At 41.2% G+C, this 19340-nt stretch overlaps 1 protein-coding gene across 14 annotated transcripts in view; it reads right to left on the bottom strand.

The window, feature by feature from the left end:
• The window catches only part of DEPDC5 (DEP domain containing 5, GATOR1 subcomplex subunit), a 48141-nt gene that overhangs the window by 27853 nt on the left and 948 nt on the right, over positions 1 to 19340 (bottom strand). For 8 of the 14 annotated variants that reach the window (XM_075434333.1, XM_075434332.1, XM_075434335.1 and 5 more), the window contains exons 2-24: positions 18926 to 19043; positions 18096 to 18183; positions 17344 to 17390; positions 16802 to 16887; positions 15917 to 16000; positions 15183 to 15232; positions 14585 to 14654; positions 14159 to 14237; positions 13183 to 13244; positions 11687 to 11756; positions 11236 to 11308; positions 10463 to 10566; positions 10078 to 10152; positions 9129 to 9263; positions 8589 to 8650; positions 8409 to 8482; positions 7149 to 7218; positions 6578 to 6614; positions 5919 to 6039; positions 4280 to 4506; positions 2523 to 2726; positions 1869 to 2004; positions 60 to 157 (exon numbers count right to left, since the gene is read on the bottom strand). In XM_075434333.1, coding sequence (XP_075290448.1) covers positions 60 to 157; positions 1869 to 2004; positions 2523 to 2726; positions 4280 to 4506; positions 5919 to 6039; positions 6578 to 6614; positions 7149 to 7218; positions 8409 to 8482; positions 8589 to 8650; positions 9129 to 9263; positions 10078 to 10152; positions 10463 to 10566; positions 11236 to 11308; positions 11687 to 11756; positions 13183 to 13244; positions 14159 to 14237; positions 14585 to 14654; positions 15183 to 15232; positions 15917 to 16000; positions 16802 to 16887; positions 17344 to 17390; positions 18096 to 18183; positions 18926 to 18983 — 2110 coding nt within the window. In that variant the 5' untranslated portion in view covers positions 18984 to 19043. The remainder of the gene's footprint in view (positions 1 to 59; positions 158 to 1868; positions 2005 to 2522; positions 2727 to 4279; positions 4507 to 5918; positions 6040 to 6577; positions 6615 to 7148; positions 7219 to 8408; positions 8483 to 8588; positions 8651 to 9128; positions 9264 to 10077; positions 10153 to 10462; positions 10567 to 11235; positions 11309 to 11686; positions 11757 to 13182; positions 13245 to 14158; positions 14238 to 14584; positions 14655 to 15182; positions 15233 to 15916; positions 16001 to 16801; positions 16888 to 17343; positions 17391 to 18095; positions 18184 to 18925; positions 19044 to 19340) is intronic. The other 6 variants (XM_075434344.1, XM_075434339.1, XM_075434343.1 and 3 more) reach the window with 2 other exon arrangements.

The raw sequence follows: 19340 nt of genomic DNA on the forward strand, positions 1-19340 counted from the left end.
CACTGCTAATACGGAAGGGCCTGCTCTCCCAACCCGGTACTCTACCACTGCTTTGTTACCTGCACTGTTGCTGCTAGCCGGACCATGGGAGTACTCTTCTGCTCCGCTGAAGCTCAGGAAAGAGGCATTGTCACCTGGATGCCGAGAGCTGACATGTCTGGAGAAAAACAAAACAGCCTGTATTATACAAACACAAGCTATTCCTTGCTTTCAACCAGAGCTGATATAACAAATAACTAGCAATCAGCCCGCCATCTCAGCTGAGCCAGTGGTGAAACGACGCTCTTAACGATGTTCACAGAGATGGTAACAGGCACAACAGCAGCACAGAGAAGGCTATGACAATATTCCATATCTGCCCATACTGTTTGTTCTCTGCCTTTAGCAGTAACCATGCACTATCTTTGCAGGACAGTGGAGAACCAGCTCATCATATACCTCCCAGGAGAGAAATAAAACTTAGCTAGTTATTTACAGATCTGATTTCATGGTCTATAAAAACCAATATTCCAGACTGAGCAAATTGCTTTGGATGAGTACATCATCCATAGAGACCACAAACAGATCGAGAAAAAGAATTATCAAGAATATGACACAAGAGATTGGCATTAACGACAAGGTACTTTAACACACTAGGATGTACTTACGAAGTAATAAAAAGGCAATAATCTTTTTTTAAAGTAGAACTAGGGAATGAAGTTGGTGAGGATGATGTAATATTAAAATTATGCAGCACAGAAAGAGATCAGAGTATTCTAAAGAACAATACAAAGTCTAAGATAGGACAACAATTTCTCTATAAAACGAAAAAAAAAAAAGCATGAAAGAATAATTACACAGTGCAATTTCCTGAAGAACTGCTTGAAGATAACAGGAAAAAAAAATCCTGAAAATTAAAAAGGGAGAGGATACCAGCAGTGTCCTCACTTATCCTACACATTCAGAAATAATACATAACACAAAGTTCTATAGGCATGCAAGAGGAAAGAAATACATAGCAGGAAAGATGCCAAAGTTAATGATGAAAGAAACAAACGTCTTGGCAATTCTAAAGTTGCCTAAGCCACCAAAATGGTTTTGGCAAGTAACATTTAATAATGAGTGAAAAACATGGAAAAAATGTTGTCAATAAAAGAATAATCAGATAAAAAACAGATAAGAAAATATCTAGAGACTGGAGAACAACTGCGCAGTTCAAAAAATGGCCTAGATGAAGCGAACAATCTAATTTCTCTCACTGTAAAAACAGCCTCCCCACAGCCATGCCATATCCAGTAACACTGGGATCTTTTTCACTTCTCAGAGCCAAAAACCAACATAAGCTCCCAACATTGACCAAAGCTTGTATTTTAAAAGAAAACTAGCTCACAAACACAGGCACTTTCATTTGGACCCCACTCCTGATGTTTATGATGGCTATATTTCTCACACAGCGAAGACAGGACTGAATGGTTGGCACTGAAATTGCTCAGCAGTTACTGTGAGGCAAAGCACTGCCCTGTGCTAAAAAACATTCTATTCTGGGATGAAGGTCGCAGCTACTGGGATAACAAGTCAAAGAATTAAAGACACAGGCTTTTATAAGGCAATTTTGAATTCCATGAATGATGCGTTGTATTGTTCTTGCACTGCAAACTCTCTGTGATAAACTACCACCTTCCCCAAATTAGGGGATGTAAACCATCTCCAGCCTTGCCAAAAGAGCCTTATATCTCACAATAAAAGTATATACTGCATATGTTGCACTGATGCAACGTATTAAAACTTAAAGATCACAACCTATAACTGCCTTACAGTAACCTATATAAAATTTTAAGGAAAAGGGATGCTCGTGCAAAGTCTACAGAGATTCATCCTAAGGACCTCACCTGCCAGTTGCCTCATGGTAAGCCAGCTCCAGCAGCTCAGCAGAGGAATGTGTCAAATCCTGTTGCCCACTGCCCTGCATTTCTGCCATATTCTGACGGGTTTGGTGATGAATCTGGATAGCTTCTCCCGACGGACCTACACAGTTACAGTTTGATCATTAATCACCACGTCTGCACTGACTCCTTAGTTGCTTGTACCATCCCTTGGTCAACAACACAGGCAATGCTAACTAACGGAAATCAAGAAAGCATGTTTATGAAATTTTCAAAGACTTGAACGTCTGGCATCTTCTCTGAAGCCAGTGAAAAAGAATATTCTTTCAAACATTTTGGAGGGTCTACTCACAAAGCACTAAACAAATATGAGAACAATTCAGCATCTGTAAGTCAACCCAAATTATAGTTATGATTCACTTTCACAGCCTCCACCTACTGTACGATTGTTCCACAGTACCTGATGCTGCAAGTTTACCAACAGACAGTAAGATTTGCAAACAGGGCATCTCTGATTTATCAAGCCTATACACTTCGTTCAGCCTCTGTTACAGTGCAAAGTACTTCAAGACACCAGAGTTCACATTGGTTCTCTTGTTGTGTTAATGCTTGGACAAGGACAAAGTAGCAGCGACCTAATACGTTATGAAACAGACTTACCCACAGGAAAAGTGTGCATCCAGCGCCTCCTGTTAGATGTAAGTTTCATGGGCATGCGGGACGGGGCAAACGGGTTTATCAGCGCTCGCTGCGGTGTATATCCCCCAGGCCGAATGTGCAGCATGGATTCCGCACTGCCAACATGGAACCTCCCAGGGGCACTGGAGTCACGTTGCTGAGACTCCAGCATGTTCTCAAGGACATCTAGAAAACACAACTTAAAGTCAGCATGAGATCAGCCAAGCAAAAGAGAATGAATTGCTTAGGGATATAAAGATTCCCCAGGGTAAGTGGGAACAAGGAGAGCTGAGGAGCAGGCCAGGAGAGAAGCTGAAAGCAATTTCAATCCAGTCTGCAAGTTACAACATAAGCAAAAATCCAGACAAGAAAGAATATTATTTCATCTGCCATTACAGCATTGTCGTATATTGTGTCACTTTATACTAGATGAAGCTATAAAGAAACTACTTGCTAAGTCAACTATGAAGAAATACTCAGAGCTTTCAGAATTCTTAAGAAATCAAAAGACTGCCACACCAGAAACTTCAGGGCGAGTACCAAAGACACAGCAGAAGCCACAGCTGAGCAACAGTTGCCTTTTTCGTAACATTCAGATGTGACCACTGAAATAAGGGATTACTTACAGAAGACATGGGACACAATCTCAGCAAGCTAGCAGTTGGTCATTACTATTCAATGTAGAACAGAAGTGCAGTTACTCAGAATAAGAGAGAGAAATAAACCAGACGACTAAGTAGCAATTACTCTGTTCAACAAATGGAAATCCCAAAGAGAAGGAAGGGTCTCATTTACCACTCTACGCTGCCAACTAGAACATGTGAGAAACCTCAGTTACTCTGACTCTTCCCTCCCCACCAGTCCTGTTCCGCCCATACTCCCATCCAGTTGCACCCTGTCAGCTGGGTCACAAGACTATCCTTCGAACTCAAAAAGTAACACAATGCCAAAAAAAAAAAAAAAAAAAAAAAAAAAAAAAAAGTATGTTAACTGACAGCAGGAGAAAACATGAAAGGTAAACGTGACATGAAGTACACTGTGCGACAGCAGTGCCACACCAGTAAATCCAATTCTTGTAACAGGATAAGTATGGTATCAGCTGTCATACAGCATGACATGAAAAAAAACAGAAAGAGCCTTCAGTGCTCGAATTTTACAAAAGATCACGCAACTGCAGGAGGAATACAATTTACCTAGAAATGACCTGTGTTTGTGGAAGAACAAAATTAAACTGGAAGGAAAAAAAAGGAGACTCGGCACTGCTAGCACACCAAGATATCTCAGCAGCACGTTGTCAAAAGGAAGGATCCAGCAAGTACTCTTAATGACAACAAATCCCCACAGACAGAAGTTATAAGCAGGGTTCCCCGGAGCTCACTACTAAGGCCCATTCTCATTTGACAGATTATAGGTGACCTGGATAATAAAAAGTTACTTGTATATGTCCACATTTGCAGGCAGGCACAGGAGAATAGTGAAAATATTAAAGAAGGCAATAGACAAGGGAAAAGAGCAAACCAGTGTCAGGACAATTCTATTTAGGACAAGCCAATTAAAAAAAAAAAGCAACGGAATTAGACAAGGGTAACAAAGAGAGAACGCACACCCAGCCGTAGCTGGAGCGGTGCAAAAGGCGTGCTGTGAATGCAAGCACCATCTCCCCTGTGCTGGCCTGGCAATGGCCAACACAAGCTTCCATCTTCTCTCTCCCCTCTCACCACCTACGGCCTCAGACTGACCTCTGGTGCTGGTATAGCCCAAAGAGCTGCTGACTTCACACTGGTGCAGATGAGGCCGCGGGATCATCAGGATGTTGGAGATCTTGCCCAGTGAGCTGTCATCAGACGCCTGGCTCCTCACCTCCTCCGGGGGCAGGGTGCGGCGGCTCTGCAGAGACGGGCTGCAGGAGACGTCGTAGGAACTTGAGCTCTTTCTGGTACGGCTTTCTCTCTCCCTCACAGACCTGCTGAAAATAAACAGGTATGTCCAGCGATATGAAAAAAACATTAATTCCTGGGTTATCAAGGAGCTTGAACAGGCCCAAGTCATGTAAGAGACTCAATAGGTGAACTCAACAAGAGGACTACAAGGAAGCTGTCACTACTTTTTTGACTATGTGGGTACTATATACTTCTGTGCATCATGCAAAGAAGAACAGAACACTGAAATGCTTCTAGCAACATGGCTGTGAAAAGAGCACACTCAACTCTACGTAATTTTAAAGACACCACACCAAGCTGGTAGTACAGACGTGGTCTAGAAGATTCTAGACCTGAGCCTACAGTGCTAGGAACGCATAGCTGTGGGGAAACTACTTGGAATTATTAACTACATAAAATTGTACTCGTGTCTTCCAGCACAGATTTCTACAAGCTGCTCATATTAACAAGTGAGTCCACATGCACAGCTTCCTCAGATTTACACAACACTATTGAAAGAAAGAAAGCAAAAAAACACTTCAAAACAAGTTCATCAATCCCGTGTTCCTGAAAAAGCACTAAAATTCATTGGTTGTTCAATGAATTTGGCCAGGACCTGAGGATAATTAGTCTTTGTTCTCAGAGGAAAGGCCATGGAATATTTGAGAACCTGCACTCAGCTTCTCTGTTTCTTCTCTCATTCAGAAAGGCATCGTTTTCAGAGAAGATTCCCCACCACTCTACGTTCAGCACCAGTTACAGAATCACAGAATCGTAGGGGTTGGAAGGGACCTCTGTGGGTCATCTAGTCCAACCCCCCTGCCGAAGCAGGGTCACCCAGAGCAGGCTGCACAGCACCGCGTCCAGGCGGGTCTTGAGTATCTCCAGAGAAGGAGACTCCACAGCCTCCCTGGGCAGCCTGGGCCAGGGCTCCATCACCCTCAGAGTGAAGAAGTTCTTCCTCATGTTCAGACAGAACTTCCTCTGCTTCAGTTTGTGCCCATTGCCCCTTGTCCTGTCACTGGGCACCACTGAAAAGAGTTTGGCCCCATCCTCCTGACACCCACCCTGCAGATATTTATAAGCATATATTAGGTCCCCTAATATTACTAAGCAACGCATCAACCTAATGCTATGTCTACAATTCTGTGCAAGTACTTTCTTATCCAGCTTGCAAAATCTCCCAGGAACTTGGCAAGAGAGACTAGCTTCACTCTACTGCAGACAAAACTAAAAATGTAAGCAAAATGTGTACTTCTGCCTTTTCCTAGATCCCACACACTATCTTAGAAGAAAAATACCAGGCAAACAGCCTTAAGTACTAGCTACAGATAAAGCTTTTTGTTCAATTGTAAGCACATGGAGATAATACAACTTACATTTCTCAAAGCGTTTTATGCATCAAGAAATACACCATAACATGGCTACTCCAGAACTAGCACACCCACAAGCCTCCTACCTGAAAGTGGTGCAGCGCTGGGCTCTGGATGGGCCTGGCAGTCTGAACACCTGGGCATCATAGCCATCATAATCTACCTGGATAGGCAGGGCATTCTCAGCATCTTTTGGAGTCCCTAATGCTGAAATGAAAATCATATAGCACTGGAGCTTCTTTCAAGAATGTTCAAGATCTGCAAATCAGAAGTATCCAACTCCCACGACTAAGAAAAGTACCTATTCCAAAAGGAAGCGCCTTTGAAAGAACGGACAGCCTCACTTTTAAAAGGTACCCCTTCCCGCAACGAGGCAGTATTAGAAGAATGCAGGTTTCTCCCACTGTAATTCTGCATTCAGAGCACTGACAACACCCCAAGCCAGTGAACGGCCTCCTGTCCTACTCCCACCAACAATACTGCTGGCACACCAGCCTGATACTATCTATTCCTCTAGCCAGGTGACAAGCAGCCAGGGCAGAAACAGTTATTTGCCAAGAAGGCAACTAATACATGCACATTAACATCCTGGATTACCACTGTGTGGTTTTGATGATTTTCTGTAACAATTGTCCCTTCCCGCATCTCATCAGTAGTCCTTTTGCTGAAGTGTCATTGTCTTCCTACAGCAGTTTGTTAGTTTGGGGGTCATTGGGACAGATCATTCCAGAACAGAATTACTCACAGGCATCTCGGTTATTCTTTGCTTTCTCAGTCAGTGGCTAGAGGGTCCAAAGGAAGTGTGAAGTGACAAAAAAAAAAAAAAAAAAAACAACCAACAAAAAACAAAAAAGAAAAAGAGAGAGCAAGACAAAAGACAGAGAGAAGGTAGACAGTCAGCATGTTCTAAGGAAATATCCCCCAGTGTGATCAAGCTTAAAGTTTATCCTGCTGAATCAACAAGGCAGCCAGACCACTTCAGGAATATTATATACTGATACTCAGTCACAAACCTGTGTAAAAACACATCTTTGTCAACATCTTTCTTCCTGTCCATGAAGTTCTTTGTTACAGAATGAAACTCTGCTTTTCATGGTGGCTAAAACCTAGTTTCATGCTAGAAAGGAAAGACCTCCAAACTAGTCCCTTATTCACAATCGCTACAACAGTCATTACAGCTTTGCTTTCACTGTCTTTTAACACAGAAACTTAGTTGCAGCTGTTGGAATACTTTCTAGAAAGACTCCGATGCTTGGCATCTGAAAAGGTATCTGACAAGCCAGTAAAAAGAAAAGATAAATCAGAAAGGCACCTACTTTCCTTCCCGCCAGCTTGATCCGTGGAGTGAAGCTGTTGCACAGGAGCTGGCTTTTGGATGTGTAGAAACTGAAAGGAAAAACAGGGTGGCTCAGTTGTCTTCTAAGAACTGAACATAGTTGGTCAGCTACACAGCAAACAGTCCGTGAATTTGGACTAGCTATTAGATGGAGAAAAGGGGATACACATGGAAAACACTGACAGATGGTTAACATGAGAGAAGCTACTATTTCCTTATAGATGAGCCTTTGATTCCCACAGAGCCTCAGCCTAGACCTCTTCTTAATATGCTTACATCTACATTCCCCAGTTCACTCCCTCTTTCTACGGAAAGGCGTCCACTTCCACTGCCTATACAGTACTGTGCAGCTCACACGACTCTCTCCCTAATTTACACGACAGCAATAACTCACATCAGCTGCCTGAAAACTACGGACCTCCACCCATTTGAAATAATGTATTAATTAAGACCTGTTTCTTGTCATCCGAATCTTTTAAACCCTGCCTTATTATAAGCCTTCAAACACCTTTTTCATGTATGGCGAAGATCAGATGCCTTCCAGCCACTCGAAAATACTGGGTACAAGCAACCCGTGAATGGTAATTGGTCAAGACAGTCAATTAACACATGCAGATAGAATGAGGTATTAAAAGAGAGGGGAAAAAAAAATAATCCTAAAGCACCACAAGGACTGAGGGGGTAGTTTTCATCCTGGGCCCTGATCTCTAGGTGTAGGGAAAGAAGAGAGAGTATTTTGGGACAGAATGTTTAACAGAAAGCAGAAAAGAAACCTACCATGTCTTGGAGTGAAGCAGTGTAACACTGAGCCTCAGTGTTTCCTGCAACTGTTCCAACATTTATCCATGTTATCCACATTTTCTCTCCCATAAATACATCCCAAAAGAACAGTTGTTTTCACTAATAACCAATCTAGTTGAAGTGACTGTATTTTTTGTTTAGTTCCCTGACTTCCTTCGAGCATAGCTGAAGGCTAGAACTAAGGCAGCTGGAAAGAGAGCTTAAGATTAAGACCATTTGCTCCACAGATTGCCTATGATCATTGCCATACATCGTTGTATTAATGCCCACAGCTCTGCAAGAACATTCCCAGTTCTTCTGAAAGATTATTGTAATACACGTCTTTGCTTCACAAGGAGAGCAGAGGAAATAAACAATGAAAGAAGAAAGAGAACTGAACAGATTATAAAGAGGAAAGAAAATCAGAAGTGTTTAGTAAAGGCTGACAGAGTTCACCAACCTATGGTTTATCCAGTGCGGAATATTGTAGTCATCACCCAATCTGGAGTCACCAGGTCCACAGCGATTATGGAGCTGTAAGAGTAATTCAAAAGCATAGCAACTAGCCATGTCTAGCTGGTTACAAAACAAGTAACATTTCTAGTAGGAGCAGAGAGATGGGAAAAGAAGCATGCATTACCTTAAAGAGTGGTACAGCATGCAATGGTTGTTCGCCCATGCATACCAAGTCCACACCTATCCCTGTAAACAAAGAACAGTAGAGTTCAGCTATCTACCAAGCAGGGCTGATACGCTAAGCCAAACAAAATCATCAATTTGAGCTCAAGGCCCAGTGTGTATTCCTACCAGATTTTAAGATGTAATTATACTGAAAATGGTAGTTAACAGTCCTGTGGTATGGTTACAAACCAACAGGGCCACTGGGGATATAAGAATGTTTCTTCTAAACTAATACAAGTCATGTAAGATTATCCTTGAAAGGAAAGGTCTGCATGGACAAAGTTCTCTATCACAAACAAAACAAATTAAACGCCTCTAAGTTCTCCGAAAATCTGCCCATTTCAATACGAAGCGCAGACACAAGTCTTCCAGCTGTAACCCCTCTTCCCAGAGTGCACAAGTTACAATAGATATTTTTCCACAGCAAGAAAAAGCTAGAGTTTTTCCAAATATATCTGTTTGCCTTCATAAAGACTGCACATTATTGTTAGTTATTTACCATTGTCTATCATCCGCTGTTTGGTCAGAATCATAAGGAGTCGATCAACTTCAAATACGCCCACACCAGGTGTGATAACCACAGACATCTGGCCAGTCCGATCAAAGTTCCTGTTTATGTAATGCTTATCAAACACTAGGAGAAAGAATTAGGGAAAACTTAAGAAGAAAAAAAGATGTTGGATGTTTGGGGTTTTTTCCAGAGCAAGGGAGGTGACTATTAACAGTGGTTTTAAACAAGTTTCTACAAAGCACATGCAGGCTTGAGAGGGCTTGTATACAGCCTTGTCCAACCAATAAATGTTAATACACATGTAAACCAGATACATAAAAAGGAATATTTTTCTCATAAGCTTAGTGTTTCCTTTAAAACATCTCAAAAAAACCCCAAAACCAACAAACCAACCCCCAAAAACCCCAACAAGGTAAAGTCCATTACTAATCATTTTAAATAACATCCTGTGCTCCCTCCCATGGGAGTAACAAGACAGCCATCAGGGTGACAGAATGACATCTTATATACAGAATGACAAAAAGCAGCTCTTTGGAGAGCCTTTCCAGCCCATCAAATCCATCTCCCTGCTAAACAAGATGGATCAGCTTCACCTAAATCACATTTGATCTAACCTGATTTCTAAATACTTCCATAATTTAAAATTTCAACTTCTATTCCAAGAAGTTCTCATATAGATACACAGCTAGAAGAAAAAGTCATCCTGACAAGGCTCCTGAACCCTGATATACCCAATACCCAGCTATTTGAGAGCCACCGGTTTTCCAGAGACATACAAGACAATTTCTTCAGAGACTGAAAATGATAACTTAACCACCTAATACTCCCCTCCTCTTCACAGTGTTAAAGAACAGGCAACAGAAGTTCCCATCCATTTGTTGGCAGCTGCTTTAATGGTTCTTCCCCTCTATATTTTTATGCATTGTTCATAACCTACCATTGAATGAAAGATTTATGGCCTCCAGGTAGTTTCCTTGTGCCGAGGTAGAATTGTAACCTGGAGGAAAGCCCTCTGGACAAGTGTTCAGAAAGAAAAAAATAAAAAAATTACCATCTCCATATAAACTGGCTTTAAAAAAAAAACAACCCACCACCATAATAAAACTGTATTTGTAGTAAATCCTAACACTCCAACAAACTACAAGCAAAGTTGGTATTGGTATATCTTACAGAAAGACCAAGCAAAATATCCTGGCCAGGAGAGCGCTAAGTAGTACAACACCAGACTCCAACCGAAACTAGACAGTTTACAGACAACTCTTAAGAAAAAAAAAGAGAGAGACGGAAAAGGCTAAAAGCATGGGAAAGGAGGAATCTTGTACCTGCTTGCTCTAGTCGTACCAACACAGGATACTGGATGAAAAGCTTTTTAATAGTCACAAGCAATGAGGTCCACTCTTCTCGTCTCTCATTCTGAACTACGACTCTAGAAAGAGCACAACTTAATGAGGATCATGAAAGGAAGCTATGAAGAGGAAGTGACAAGGGATGAATAAACTATAGAAAAAGGAATGCACAAAACGGTGAGTGTTTCTTCCTTCTGCTAGGCAGCACATTAGAACTACTGCATACTTGTGCCAATGACTAAGGTGTAGATGCACACACAAAGCTGGGCACATCATCAGCCAGAATATTCTCTTGCTTCTAAATGGGTGATCAAAGTTATACGTCACATAGCACCACTGTTCTGCAAATCAGCAAGATTGCTAACAGGCCCAAGTTCAGAACCAAGTGACAGCTTCGACAGCTGCATCCACTGTGACCATCAGCCAAAGAGCTCCAGTACCTAACTGGGTACCTAACACTTGCGGTTTCAGCAACGGCACCATCTGTTCTTCAGCTACCCAAAAATGTAAACCTTCCAACAGGGCACAGACAACACAACATTCACTCGTACTTGGAAGACTGACTTGGCAAACATGTGCGTGCACTCTCAGACGGAACGGGGACTACTCATCAATTTGCTGCCAGTTCAGACATAGATGTTTTTCACTATCTTAACTTCTTGCAAGGTCCTACAGTTAATAACGTGATATTCTCCCCGATTTGCATATACACTGTAACAAGAGGTGAAAGAACTGGGAGAAAGACATACTTGTAAAAATCTTCATAAAATCTTCCCTCATGATCCTGCCGAATTGATGCACGATGCGTTTCAGGGAACTCATCTGAAACAGAAGCAAAAGCATGTATTACCCTATGCTCTTGTACAGAAATAATTGATCTTTTCTAGTAAGGAGGTGTTATTTCCATTAAAAAAAAAAAACAAACCTTTGAGAAATATCAGATCTCCTACACAATATTAAAATTGCTTTTTTTATACAACAGCTTAGATATGAGGAAAATTTGCCAGGTATTTTTCTATGCAAGGTTTTCACTGCAGCACTTTCATAAGAATGGCTGTGTATCCACTGTGCTTGGTAGGGAATGCTTTGGACATGGGCATAAAAAAAACAGCGGAAAAATGTCACTGGTAGCCTGTGACCTATTTTCAAGCGAGGAGATAGGTTTAAAAACAAAAACTTTAAAATACAGAATTTACATACCCATAGATTTTGCTTCATAAAATGTTCTAGAAAATAGAACCACTGTCACTTCGTGGCTGCAATTCTTCTCCTGTCCAGGAAGAACAGAAGAAAAAAGAAAACTTTGAGGGTCACATTCAGTAGAAAACTGTGTACACAGACATAGTAACACCCTCTTTACCCTCACACCTAGGATCAAAGGTAACTAGAAAAAGGTAAGACTGCTGTATTAATACATCCGCATGAGTGCTGCACATGCCTCTATGAAACAACAGAATGGCCTGTCCTGTAGATTCTGTGCTTCTAGGCTACATCACATCTCATAGGAGCACTCTCCATTAGTCTCTAAAGAAACTCCTCTCTACAGTTGCCAAGATACAAGATTTTTGTTTAAAAATAAAGACAGCTGACTCAATTTGTTTATACATACAGCAGTTTGATATTCTTATTTGTTACTGTTTAGAGAGATGCCTAAACAACTCCGGAGAAAGAAAAACATAAAACTTCACTAAACAGTTACGGTGCTAATGCACGCAACGGAATTAAGCTGTAAAGAGCACACTGGCCATCCCCTCAAAAGGAAAAGCCTGAAACGCCCCGTGAGCCCTGGCATTGCTCAGGCCCATATCCAACACAGTACAGCAGTACGAAAAGCCAAACAGGCATTTTACAGACATATCAGGCAGGGTTCCTCGTAACTCTCCAATGGACAAAAAGCACAAGGAAAATGAGACAAGTCTGTCAGGCACACTCCTGCTCTCCTCAACATTCAGGACCATTGTGAGCTGTACTGTGCATAGACGTTCTACATTTAGGATCTCAGACTCTCTTGCTTTGTCTAGCTATCCTTTCAATTTAGGTTGCAAATTTTACATATGCCTTGTTTGGAGTACTGACACGGTTCTCTCAAGTCAGTGGAAGTCTGCTACAGGACTGCTAACAGCAGTTGTGCCTGGCTCTGAGCCAGATCATGCACTGAGACAGCTCTGGGTTATTCAGCCATCAGAGGTAGTGAAGCTTTGTTTTTGAAGCAGCTCACTTTTAAGAAGCTTGCACATCATCAGTGGCCCATATACTACAGCCTGGAACCTCCTGATGCTACAAGATAGCAGCACTAAACAGACTACACACCGTACCAGGGAAATACTCGAAACTGAATCCTGGAGCAAATAAAATCGTATTAAAAAAAAAAACTTGTGTGTTCCTGCACAAGCACAAACAACCGTATCACACGTTTAGTGACTTTAGTCTAGTCAGAGCCTCCACACAGACAAATTGTGCGATACAAGCACAGCAGATACAACAGATCAGTACTGGGATCACTTGGCACACATATGTTTTAATGCAGACCCGCAGTAACCACTCTTTTGATGCCTAGGAGCCACCTCTCATAATCCTGTAAACCTTAGCACTGCCTGACACAACCTGGGTTTCCCTCAAACCATCACATTAATGGGCTCACTAAGATGGAATTGTCTTGCTCTTTCAGAACAGGATGAACTCAAGCAGCTATTTACCTTCCATTTTGTGAAGAGGTCAGCAAGGAAACCATTCACAGCTTTCTCAAAGTAGAGGTCCCCTGCAAAGTAAACATCTCCAAAGCCTCAAATAACAGCAGTTACTTCAACTGTGGGGTATACCTAACCCTGAGATTCTAGGACAATTATTTTTATAAGAATCAGAGCAGCTGTGTGCATAATGAATGGTAATATAAGTAAAGCAAAGATGATAAAAAGATGTAAAAGCATGACTGTGTTTCAGTGGATGTAAACAAGACTTTTACTGTCAAAAGGATCTGACCTTTAAATTCATTTTTCCAACGCATTTGCAGCACGCTGGGAAAGCATCTGTACTATCTTTTAGGCATAGTATGCACAACTCACCCCCTGCTCAGTTTTGAACAGCTGCCCGGTTACATATGCCTAAACACATGGTCACAGGAAGTGGTAAGAGGTTCGCTAAAGAATTAAGCCAGAAAATAAAAAAATAGGACAACAATACAGGTAAGTGACTCATTATTAATGCCTAAAGTTTTGATATTTCTAGCTGACCACCTGGGCTAAGGCGCGTTTTTCGCTTCCTCGCTAAACCAAAGTCAAGACAAATTTAAAACATCAAGGTCCTCTTTGCACAGGAATTTCATGCATTTCTGGTTTCAGGATTCACACAGGCTTTCAGTTGCCCTCAACACCAAACCTGTTTATCTCCACAGAAAACCTTCCCAAGGTTCATAGTCAGTTAGACCCCTTGATTTCATCACTGAGATAATGATACCCAGGCCCTACAGCAGGGACAGGAAAATTATGGAATACCCAGGAGACAGAACACGTGGCACTGCAAGTGAGGATTCTAAGCAGACCCCACAGCGCACCTCGGAGCACCGCCTAGGCCAAAGGCAGGATATTTTAGTTTTCTAGTAGTGGCAGTTTGCTAGTAGGGGCAGAAAGGACAGCTGCTGCCATTCACAATCAGGCAGGTCAGCTACCAACATACCATAAATATCAAAATCCCACATTTCACAGCTCATCTGGATAAAAATATAAACCATGGCAGAAGTGGAGCGGAAGACCACCTGCAAAGGAATGAAAGTTCTTATTTAAAACAAGATACATTCATTAAAAGGGCCAAATACAGACGTTAACTACAGACCACCTTATACGAATGTCCCCACTGCAGCATAGGGAATTTCCCCTCTAACAAGGTGGCATTTCAATAGCCTGAGTGATTCCTAGCGCTGCCAGCACAGAAGAGTTGAAGTTTACTAATCATTCTTTCTCCAGAATTTATTGCCATTCTTCACTTTACAACACAGCCAATTCAAATGATCCACACAAATCTGGCAAGCAAGATAGAACGGCAAGAAACCCACCAAGGAAAGGAAGGGAAAAACTTCCTTTCCCCTGCTCCCTGAAATCTTACCCGGCTGTCCTCGCTGATGTATCCACAAGTAACTTTCTCACTCTTCACCCACAGTTCACCTGCCTGTGCCCTGGAAGAAAAGGAGTGCACAATATTTGCTAACCAGAGCGAACAAGACGACTAGAGAATCAGTATTTGAGCAAACAAGGGATGTATCAAAATCTGTATTCAAGAATGACTTGAAGGCAGAGCAGAAGTTTATTCAGCCAAAACCTGATCTCTAATCCAAAAGATGTCAAACAGCCGTTCCCCTCCACATCTGCACATTTCCTCGTCCCTATGTCATGTCAACAGCAACTGAAGTAACCCTCATCTGAACTACTAAGACATCTTGGGAAGGGGGGCAAATATTGTAAGAGGTAAAAGGAAAATTATTTGACATTCATCAGAGACAACAAGTGTGGCTGGCTGTCCTACTAATAGTTTCTTCCACCCCAAATCAGATAAAATCCTTCCCCCACCCCGTGGTGGAGACAGACATCCATAGAAGAGTAAGGGAACAATAACATGAGGGATTTTTCAGAGGAGATTCTCCAACCGGATACTCTGCAATCATTAAAATCATCAGTAACAGTAAGCCCTCAGAGGAGGCACTGACCTGATACCCGCAAATTCAACTTTTTGGGTGACATAGGCACATGTGCTGACCTAAGAAAGAATAGATACAGGTGTTAAAAGAGCAGTAGGCTCAGAGTGAGCAGACCAATTTATAAAGAAAAAAATAATAATTCACACTTAAACACCTGACTTCCGCCATAAAAATCACAAAAACCACCAAGCATATTTACTACTACTATCTCAGCCTACAGAACCTCTGCAACAGACAACAGAAAATAGTTTTTAATACACACAAACTTCTGCTGGGTTCATTTGTCTAGTTCACTGCACTCTGAAGAGCCAAAGACTGCACTTCAGAGATACAGAAACGAAATATTCTAACGGTTGCTTATTAAGCGGTACTATCAGAGAGGGGATACTTTACCGTACTTGTATTTGAAAAACATTTGGATTCAATTCCTTCCAAATGTAGTAAACCATTAAAACTCAGAACATAAGAAAAAAACCCTCAATGGCATTTTCAGTGCCCAAGGCAATAATTAAGATTACTGCAATGGAGTAGGAAATTATGGGATTCATTTTTTCTCCAACACATTTACATCCATTTCTCCAACTCTGCTGTATCACTTACAATGTGAGTTCCCATGAGCTGCTGACACCGGTCTCATCCTCAGTTTTCTGTATTTTGCAAAACACTGATTTTCTTTCACAGCAAGCAAAGAAAAAGGTATGTAATCTCCCCAACCTTACAGATAAGGACAGTAGAGGACTTACCAAACTTTTCTTCAGCCGCCACATATCCCCACGCCCAATATACTGATCTTTAAAGGTCAGCTCCACCAGGTCCAAGGTCACCTCCTGGGAAATGGAAGAAAAACAGCGCTTAGATTTTACCGGTTGTTTCTAAGTAGCACCCTTTAATCTGTTCCGGTAAAACCCAAATGTTACAGGAAGGGCCATTTTAAAGCAAGTCAATCCTCCTAACAGATGCAAGATAAAAGGGAAGTCCCCTCAGAGTAACTGCCAAAGTTGTGCACGTACCTGGAACTACTGTGACCTGCAAGACACTGCACAACGTGACCAGAAAAATCCCAAGGACTCAATCTGTGCTACAAGTCTCAGTGCAAATTGGAAGCACAAGTAAAGCAAATTACTTCCATTGTTCATGACTTCATTGTTCAAGCCTCGTTTCCTGAAGATTTTTGTCTTGTGCTGAACAGAAGCTCTGTCTGAATCTGTTTTGATAGTTGGGACATTTACAAGAGATGCCTCTCTTACAAGGCTCTCTGGTGTCAAACAACAGAAATCCATGCCACGACTCTTCTTTTGACTAGGCCACTTACCGCTCTTCACTCTGCCCACTTATGCTGAATTTCTGGAATTTAAAGATATTTGAAATTTCTAAATTTCTACCAAGCTGTGTTGAAGCTAGTCCATAGACTTCAAAAATAGAGCAGGGATGGCATGGAGAGAAGGCAGAGACACACAACAAACAGTTCAAATGCCCAAGCCTCATTTTCTTCAGAAAGAAGGTTAAACATCTTTCAATAAAAAATAAATGCCTTTTTTTCCCCAATACTACTGTGGACGGAAATTCACAGGGCTCTGATTTGAGCTAAGTGAAGGGACAGATGGAAAAAAAGTTGCAAAGCCACAGACCTTTGGGTCAACAACATTCACATGGACATCCTGGTATGGTCGCAGTCGGAACACTTGTGCAACTGTCTGATCCACACTTATAGTTTCTGCCACAAACACGAGAAAGGACAACAGAAAAGTGAACATCTCTAAAAGGTTTCAAGTGGTTTACAAACGTAAAAGCAACACAGTGAGTCTGTGGTGAAACACTTAGGGCCTCAGAAAAAGACAACAGCTTCTTCCAGCTGTGGCCCAATTTAAGAGTCATTCAAATCAAAGCAGGCAAGATAAACACAAAGTTTAGACTGAATTAAAGCTAGTCAGAGAATGCAGAAATAAAAATTCAATTTTGTTTAAACCATATCCCATATTACTCAACCAAAAGCATATTTAAAACTAGCTATTCATTTTCTGATAAAATTATAATCCTTCCATCCCTAAATAGACAAAGTATTGGTTTTCTTACAAAGTTAAAATATTTGTATTAGTCAATCACAGATACAGCCAAATCACATAATCTTTGTTATGATTTTACTATGCATACTGTGAGTCTAGAGTTTTACCTTTCTGCAAATCTTCCTTAAGTGACTTCACTTGTAGAAGGAGGGGACTAGCAAGCAAAAAAGAAAAATGGTTGACAAGTTGAGATACCAACAGTCTACTCTGGTAAATCACTCTCTCAAAACTATTTAGTAACTTGGAGCATGGGATAAGCTAACGAGAATCATTAATATTTTCTAGAAAGCTTCATACTTCATCCTCTCTGCCTGTCACCCTGTCTTATTCTTTACACCTATTATAAGGTACTCCTTAGGTAAAGATGATACTCTAAACAGGAAAGTAAGTCACACAGGAACTTCTCAGAACCTCATACAAATATGCTGCTACTTTTCAGATATGGGTTGCAGGATGAACAGCTTCACAGAAGAAGGTTTATGTTTTCATAGCTGATGAAGAAGTTTTAATTTTGCGTTTTAATTTTGCCTAGGGTATACTATAGGATGGAAGAATAATCATTGGGTAACAGCAGCTCTATGAAGAGGATAAAGACATTGTAGATTCTATATTTAGGTGCTACTTGCCCTATGAAAGGTCAGCAAGCTAACACCAAACACAAAGAATTCTATAAAATTTAAGAAAGAGTTCCTGCTATAGTTATCCCCTTTACTTTTTTCCCAGGCAGAAAAAAACCACGGCAGCACCCTGAAGCAGAGTTATATCAGCTCTAAGAGTCTCTCACTAGAAGCCGCTGCACATGAATACGCTCTTTCAGTACTCTAACCACACCTGACTGACACCAGTAAAGAGAATTCACCTGTATTCATCATTAGGATGTGCAATTTCCACAACATCTCCCAGCTTGATTTGAAGAAAGACTTTAGGATTCACCACCAGTTCATCATCTGCAAGACATAAATGAATGAGAAAAACAGCAATGAACAGATATATACCAAACACAGGTGCCTGCACGTCTGTATGCAATAGTTTACACAAATACACCAGCCCAGATTAACACACCAGCAACGAACTATATTCACTGCATGACAGTGCCCCTGTCCGGCCACTTCAGTCTGGCTGCTCTTGTGGGCTAAAACTTTTTTTTCAAACACAGAACTTTCACAAAAGATTTGTTCAGCAAAAGAGTGTGCCTTAATTAGGCAAGCAGAATCATCTTTTGTATTTTCCGTATCATAAACACCAGCCGGGAAGTAGATAGCTACAGAATCTTAACCAGATTTATTAACGTACTCTAAGTCTAGCAGCAGAAAGCAACCAAATAAATGACATTGCTCTGAGAACACAGAGACACATCTACACGCAGTCGTGAGTCACTGACACGTCTGCCACTTCTTAGGGTAACTGAAACACAAGGTTAAAAGAAAAGGGACGCAACAAAAGGGGATGAGGTAGAATAAAGCAATTTTAGTTTAGAGGTGCAATCTCGTCCTGTTCTGACAAACGCAATTTTATTCTGCTCTATCTTGCTATTAAAAAAAGAGCTTTCCAAACTCTGTCTGGTAATACTGCCTGTTACGTCAAAGTTCCATCTTTGCTTTTTTGTTAAAAAGACCAATAAACCAGTTAATTGCTTTCAGTTAAGTGAGTGAGTGCTGGTCTCACTGTTATGAACCAGGAGATACTGACCACTGCCTCCAAAACCCTTCTTATGTATGACGAGCTTGTACACCTTGTTGGTTCTCATCTTGAATTCCAGTTGTTCTCAGCTGCTTTGAGGAAAAACAGTTGAATACATCTTGCATATCTAATACAGAAATGAAAGCAAACAACAGATCTCTTGTCATTATAAAAACATTCTTCATACTCTGTGCGTCAACAAAGGATGTAGAATGTCACACCTGAAAGGCAGGCACGTTATCAAAGTTTAATAAACATCAGAATAAAAGTTTAGTAACAACTTCTTCTACCAGCACTCCTGTCAGAGAGCTAGCAGTGCTCTCTAAAAATCTTAGCTTTTACATTTCAAGGATTAATTCTGAACTTTGTGTTAAACGCATTAAAACAAATGCCCAGACTTTTGCCCACTGCCAATCACATCTTC

Source organism: Opisthocomus hoazin, chromosome 13 (assembly GCF_030867145.1).
Source record: "Opisthocomus hoazin isolate bOpiHoa1 chromosome 13, bOpiHoa1.hap1, whole genome shotgun sequence".
Lineage (NCBI taxonomy): Eukaryota > Metazoa > Chordata > Aves > Opisthocomiformes > Opisthocomidae > Opisthocomus > Opisthocomus hoazin.